The sequence below is a fragment of the Acyrthosiphon pisum genome, chromosome A1 (genome assembly GCF_005508785.2).
Source record: "Acyrthosiphon pisum isolate AL4f chromosome A1, pea_aphid_22Mar2018_4r6ur, whole genome shotgun sequence".
Taxonomy (NCBI): Eukaryota; Metazoa; Arthropoda; class Insecta; order Hemiptera; family Aphididae; genus Acyrthosiphon; species Acyrthosiphon pisum.
In genome coordinates this window covers 157,525,336-157,533,203 of record NC_042494.1, presented here as the reverse complement: position 1 = coordinate 157,533,203, position 7,868 = coordinate 157,525,336, and the positions used below count along the sequence as shown (strand labels likewise).

Below are 7,868 nucleotides of genomic sequence, written 5' to 3'. Positions count from 1 at the left end.
TAGCGTATACAGCGGAGGATCCAGAATATTTTGACAGGGGGGGGGGGCACAATAATCATTCTTGTAAAATTTATTTAAAAATATAATAAAATAAAATAATCTTATATATATTACTATCTATCTTATACATAACAACTTATATTAACTTATATATTAGTATATTACAAACTTAATTCTTAAATATCTAATTGAAGTTTTCTATTATGTTTTGTAGAAAATATGTCCAATACTTCTTCTGGGGTTATTTTAATATCTTTATTAATATTAAGCATTGCTAAGCCGTTGAGTTTACTCTGGTTCATTGTAGACCTTAAATACGTTTTTATGCGTTTCAACGAACTGAATGATCGTTCTAAAGTCGCTGTTGTAACGGGTATAATACATAATATTTTTAACAGGCACTCAATATTAGGAAACATATATGCAGATTTATAAGCTTCCATAGGTGTATCTGCTTTCTCAGATTTTGTCTTCCATAACTCTTTCCATAAACACATTTCTCCACGAAGTACTTCAATGCTAGATGGTAAATCCGCTTCATATTTTTGAGCCGCACACAATATTTCTTCATCAGGTGTATCATATTCGAAATAATATTTTGGAATAATTGTTCTTAAGTTAGAAATTATAACATTATTATATTTAGGAAATCGTAAATTAAATTCTGATATAAGGTAATCTAAACAAGAATTTTTATTTATTCGATAATATTCCGCTGGATCATTATGTTTAGTATTTGCTCGATGTCGTTGTATGTTTGTTATTCTGGGAATCCGTATTTCAACATCCATTTTTTCAGCTTTAATTTTAGTTTGGTCAAAAATATTCGTTGTTTGCGTGAGTTTTAAGGTCTTCTCTTGCTTTTTTATAAGTTGATAATGGCGTAATGTTACTAATTTTCCTAATTTTATTCGGCTACGACCTCCCTCATCAAATCCAAATAACACACATATTCTACAAAAGCCTCTTCCGTGTTTTTGGCTATAAGATAGCCACGGATATTCATTTATCCAGTGCAATTTAAATGACCGATTTTTATTGGCTTGGGCAATTAAAGGAAAATTAAAATTAACAGGTGGAACCCACGGATGACATAAAATATTATAACCAAAGCTCGGAACTTTAGGCATTTGCATATTTTTCTAGAAAGTGCATATTGAAATTCTGATTCGATACAAATTCGAATCATAATACGTATATTTCAAATACAAAAATGTTTGATGCATCATTTTGCATATTTCGTTGTTTTTTGTGCGAATTCGCATATTTTAGGTTTAAGAACATTTTTTTGCATATTTCATTGATTTTACGAAAAATTTTTTTTAAAAGCTTTATAGTTTAACAAAAAAATATTAGATTTATGACAACCAAAATTCTAAATTTTATAATATCGTGTTATACCCAATGCACTCCACAATAATATTACAATCTTTATAATTGTACTGAGAACTCGTAGGTATTAGTCAAGGTTATAGACACGATAAAAAATTAGATACGAGATATACGTGACTGCTTACCGGCCCGTATTTATTTTTATCCAAATTTGAAATTTACCACTGCAATAATATAATGTACCATAATGTAAAATATACATTGAAAATCGTAGGTAATTCGTAAACAATTATGTCGTTATTAGGTCGTTATCAGTTTAAACACAATATTATTTCTGTTCATTGTAATACTACGTAAGTATATCGACGTGCGAGTGACTTCATTGTACAGTTAGTATTGGGGTGACTTTGATAAATGTTGTTGATTTTTTTTGTTCTTTTATGCATAGTTGTTTTAATACTTATGTTACAGACTTAAAAATAATGTGGTTGCTTCAAGTACTACTTTACAAACATTCCCAAAGTTTTTTTTTTTTTTTCAATGAACAGTTTTTTTCAAATTATTTTTTCAAAGTAGCTATCAAAGTCATACGGCATTTGGGGTGACTTTGATGCACCTATTTTTTTGTATGTTTAACTAATGGTAATGGTATGAAACCCATCAATGTCACCCCGTTTTAAATTTGGTCAACTAATTTTTGTGATATAACTTAAAATGTAATGCGGGGTGACTTTGATGCATGAATATATTATAAGGAATTTTGAGTGATTTTAATCTCATTGTAGTACACTAAATTTAATAGTACTTACCTAACTCAAAATATGTTTTTTTTTATCTTTATTTACAATTAATACCTATAATGATTAATAAATTGTTTACCTTGCATAGGCGTAATTTCAACTTTTGACTTGGGGGGCTGAATATATATTAATGGCAAGCAGACCATTGCAATATAGCATTTTAAAATAATTGTATGTCCTAGATTCTTGGGGGGCTACGGCTAAGGTTGGGGGCTTAGCCCCTTAAGCCCCCCCCCAATTTGTGCCTATGTTACCTTGGAAAAAAATATATAAAATAACATATAAGACACTTAAATATATTTTTTTTTAATAAAATTATTTATTTTAAATAATAAAAGTCAGTCTTGAGTTTTATTTTTTAGTATCTTTTTTAAACATCTGATAAAATAAAACAACAATTCTAATATAAAATAGGTAAAAATAAAGTACAATAAGCAATCTGCTATTTTATCTAAACGTAATAAAATGAAAATACATTTTAATATGTAAATAAGTAACTACCAGGCATCTCTGTAAAGGAACAGTTCATTAGTCTTAGTCTTGAAATTTCTTTTATGTATTACGTCCAGGCTATACTTCCATAATGTCTATGTCAAAGGTAAATAAATACCTTACACAGTCTTCTACTGTTTTTTGGCTTAATTTTTGGTTAGGAAGGGCAGAAATAACATGTTCAATATCAACTTCAAATATATCATGTTCAACTATTTCGAACATTGTTTTGTTGCGTTCAATTATTGATTGTAGGCCATTCACACAATATACACCATCAGTAATTTTTTTTATAACAACAACAAACTGGTATCTATTATTTTGTATAATATTTGTATATAATTTTACAAATTTGTGAAATTGTGGAAATGTTAGATTCAGAAGATGCCTTATGTATAAAAATTGCAAAAAAAAAATTTGGTAAAAAATGGTGTCAAAAATAATCTGGTGTACATAAAATTAAATTTCAAAGTACTTTCAGATTCAATTTTAAAATTACAAAAAAAAAATATGCCTTTATTTGAATCTTTAGATATTTTGCAAAAAGTTCAAGATCAGTTAAAACTGGCTCAGGGTAATGATGGGCAAAAAGTATTTAAGAAATTTGAAACAGTTTTAAACAAAAACAACGGATTACAAATACTAAAACAGATACCAAAAATACTTGGTGGAGAAAGTGTAAATATGGATGGTCTACCTGAAGATCTTACCACAAATGATTTAAGTTTTTACAAGTATGCTCCAATTACATCAGTGGATGTGGAGAGATCTTTCTCGATTTACAAAAATCTCTTGACTGACAATCGAAGATCATTCAAACTCGAGAATATTAGGAAACACCTCTTACATTAATGCAACACTGGTAAAAAGTAAAATAACTTATCTAATTGTTTAAATATTAATTGATTTTATTTTTTTAGTAGGAACTTTTAGTAGAAGATTAAAGTTTGATGACACACAGAATGACACAGCTACACATAAGGGATGCAGCGTTAATTTTTTTCTTTTAATTTTTTTTTAGGGAGGTACCAAATATAAATTTGTAATTTTGTATGTACAATTTATTTTGTTAAATAAATTGCATAGTTTCGCATATTTTCCAATTTTTACTGCATATTATACCGCATATTTTGATGTTTTTTAACGCATATGTATGCGCATATTTGAGTACTTTTTAGCGTTTAAAGTTCCGAGCTTTGATTATAACGTTCTTGATCTGTTATTTTATTCAACGTGGTACCAATATAGTTCCCTATATTATTTACGTTATGAATTTCATTATCCTGAGATGTAAAAGTTGCAACGCCATGAGTTTGAGCCACTTGAGATACATTTTGGGTTGTTGTGTCATTTTTATTTTCTGTTTGTATATTATGCTCATAATCATCAATAGTTTTCGGTTTTTTAAAATAATTCAAAAAATTGTTTTGTTGTTTTCGTTTTCTATCCATTTTATAATTTTGTTTTATCTTGTGTTTAAGAATCAATTCTACAAAAATATTAAAATCATTATCAACACGTATAAATAAAAATCATTAAAAATAATGATGTCATAATAATAATTTAACTGTTATATTTTGTTTTATTAAGTACGATACGGTTATTAAAAGTAAGCGAAAAAATTCACATGGTTACATTACGTCGTGCTGAATGGACCCGACGCCGACGACGTAAAAACCTCATTATGATTAATATAAATTTATTATTTAATATATCTACATAATAGCTAGTATACCTTTTACCTACCTTAATAAAATTATTCTTAAATTTATTTTAATATAAAAGTAACATATTAATATAATATAAAAATACACAAAATTATATAATTAATATTCAATATCATCAATAGGTACCTACAGATTCTAAAAATTGAAATAAAATAAATACTTACATTGATTATTAAGATGTTTCCTCACAGTGGCGCAACCAGGATTTTTTTAAGGGGGGGGTCCAAAAATATAATTATTTTAAAGTAGCATGCAAATTTAATTATATAAACATAAAAAATAAAGTTATGTACAATGTGTACCTATACTGCAGTAACAACAATAAAATTACGGTATAAAATGAAGTATAATAATAAAAGTATAATATAAGTATAATATTTATAATTACAAGATGAAATCTAAACGATGTTTTGTAGAGCTTAAATGACTTATTACTTCCTCTGGTGTTACATTGACTTCGTAGTGGATATTGAGGGCAGCTAATCCATTGAGTCTTCTTTCTGATGTGGAATTTCTTAAGTAACTCTTGATCCTTTTAAGTGTGGAAAATGATCTCTCCGCTTCACATGAAGTAATAGGAAGTGTGATAAGTATTTGTAATAGTTTATATATATTTGGGAATAAATCTGGATTGCATTCATTAAGTATTTGAATTACACTATTATATTGTTTATTACTGTCAGTCAAATAGCGATTCCATAAAATAGTTTCTGATTTCACTCGATCAAAATCATCAACATCTTTAGCATAAAACTCAACAAGTTCTCTTAGTTTTTCTTCATCAAACTCTGAGCTTTTAACAAACATTTGAAATCCAGATATTATGTTTTGATGATTAACAAAACGATCGTTTAATTGTTGTACAAACGAATCAAGAAACGGTAGAAATAAAGTGATTCTAAAATATTCTTCGGGATCTTTTGTCGGAATATTGTCTCGGTATTTTTGACGCTTAGCTAATCTAGGCATTTCAATAGTAAGTTCAAAATCGTTTAATCTTTTATTAATATCAATAAATAATTTGTTAAATTCAGTAGTGGCGTTTTCCCTTATACAACTTAATTGATTTTTTACTAGATTAATATGATTAACAGCTACCACCAAATCAATATTTTTACTTTGTAAATATTTGCAAAGAGACTGTGTATACTGAAAAATGTGGTTGAGAATACTGAGGGCTACATTAAATTCAGAAGATTGCAATGCCAAAAGCAGTTGATTAGCTTTACTCGATGTATCAATATCTTTCCATGTAATCATTTCTTCCAAGCAATAAATAATTGCAGGGAAAAATTCATTGAACGTTTCTATTGAATTATAACGTTCAACCCACCTAGTTGGGCAAAGCCTTTTAAGTTTTTGTTTATTTGAAGAAGTTTCTTTTTTTTTCAACTCGGCCAGATGTATATTAAAAAAATTTTGTCGTTTCGGAGTATTTAAAAAGTTATAACATGCTTCTACAGTACCCATAGTGTTTCTTATTCCTTGAATATTGCAAGCATATGATACTGACAGATTGAGATTATGAGCACTACAATGTATGTACAATGCACTCGGATATTCTTTTCTAATTAAAGCTGCAACACCATTTAATTTCCCACTCATACTGGCGGCACCGTCATAACCTTGACCCCGTAGATTTTTGATTTCAATATTTAAGCCTTTTAACTCAGTAATAATATGATTTGCTAAGCTTTGACCACTAACATCATCCACTGGAACAAATTTTAAAAAACTCTCACACATTTTTTTTTCGTTCACGTCATAATAACGAGCACATAAAGCGAATTGTTCAACACCTGATATATCAGCCGTTTCATCGGCTATTATTGAAAAAAACGTACTGTCATTTATTTTTTTTACAATTTTCGATATAATAATATCAAAACAAATATGAACTATTTCATTTTGAATTTTCCAGCTGATATATTGAGCATTTTTACTGCAATTTTCTCTAGCTAACTTAAAACTTTCATCACCAGATAAAGTAGTAGCCTTAAGAAAAAATCTTAATAATGACCTAAAATTGCCTTCATTTAATAATGGTTCATCTATATTAAGTGGTCCAGAATCGCGGTGACCCCTTAGAGCTATGCCTTGCCTACCACACAATATTACCGAATTAATAACAGGGATTATTATTTTTCGATTATTTTCTTTCTGGATTTTTTCACTTTTGTTTAATTGATGGTAAACAGAATCTGTTTTTCCTGTAACAATTGACGAAATTTGTTGAAAATCTATTACACTATTTTGATGGTAGTTAGTTTTTTCGTGCGTAGAAAACTTTTCTAAAGCGTGTTTCCATTTGTTAAAAGGTTCGGTGCAAAGCTGGCCTAATAGCTGACTACCCTTTCCACCTCTATATTTGGAAAAAAGCACACAATATTTGCAGTAAGCACCGTCTTCAATTTTACTATAAGCTAGCCATTTCCAATTTTCTAACCATCCAAATTGAAATTTTAATTGTTTTTTGCCATGCTGAGTAGAAGGAAATACTGAGTTCTTACCTGGTGTCCATAGATTTTCTAGATGTTGAAGTTTTTCAGCATCAGTAAATTTTTTACCAACCATTAGCTGTATGTCAAAAATACTATGTAGGTACATTTGAAGTGTCTAGATCCGAATGTATTTCTGAAGTTTGGACTTCTAGTGGTTCTTCTCCCCTAGAGACTTTAGCCGGTACATTTGATGTTTGAAAATAATTAATTATGCTCCGTTTACTCATATTAAATTTATAAGTATTTTATAATATTAGTAAAAGTAAATATACCTATGTAAATGCCAAAAAAAACAACTGAAAACTACGAAAACTACGAAAAATGACAAACGATTTGTTAACAGTAAAAACAAATAATACACGACAACTGTTATTATGTTATCGGATAACACCAATTATTATCAATGCAAGCGCGTGACTGTATGGTAATACTCAGAACAGTTATATGGTAATCTTTTGCAACGGTGACTTCTCGATACGAGCTTATACGTGATTTGTTCTTATGAACTATAAGGCGTTTTTATTATCACAATATCACAGCAACTGTACTCGGTTCTGAATCGAATCAATTATTCAATTTTGTCAAACATTTTTATTATTTTAGAAAGATACGACACGGTTCAAGGGGGGGGTCCGGACCCGGGGAACCCCCCTTGGTTGCGCCACTGGCATGCATAGGTATGAATCTAAATGTCTTTGAAAATCGCCACTAGATGGCGTAAAACATTTTCAAAACCCAATTAGTCAACTTGCCCCACACGTCATCTTGCCGTCATCTTGTATATTATTTTCGGTTATTTTATAATCGACATTTGATTGAGCCTGTCGTCTGAATGATTACGCCTACCTACTACAAAGCGTCGGAACAAAAACTAAAATCTACTCCCTGAAGCAGGGAAGTTTTAAATAGAACAAGATAAATATTCTAATATAATTTATTTAACATTAAAAATATATTATGTAAAATTGTTGACATTATTATTGTATCATTTTTTTCCGTTAAATTGTATTATTTTA

The 7,868-nt window shown here is 29.0% G+C and overlaps 2 protein-coding genes across 2 annotated transcripts; both read right to left on the bottom strand.

Annotated features, from left to right (window-relative positions):
* Positions 1–176: 176 nt before the first annotated feature.
* LOC103308043 (52 kDa repressor of the inhibitor of the protein kinase-like) lies at positions 177–497 on the bottom strand. Its single transcript, XM_008180678.1, has one exon. It carries the CDS (start codon positions 495–497, stop codon positions 177–179), a length of 321 nt encoding a protein of 106 aa, XP_008178900.1.
* Positions 498–4,735: 4,238 nt separating this feature from the next.
* Positions 4,736–6,925, bottom strand: LOC100571032 (zinc finger MYM-type protein 1-like). The gene is made up of 3 exons (XM_008180679.1): positions 6,295–6,925; positions 5,818–6,174; positions 4,736–5,658 (listed from the first exon to the last, which is right to left on the bottom strand). The coding sequence occupies exons 1-3, from the start codon at positions 6,923–6,925 to the stop codon at positions 4,736–4,738; spliced, it is 1,911 nt and encodes a 636-aa protein (XP_008178901.1).
* Between the last annotated feature and the right edge of the window lie 943 nt (positions 6,926–7,868).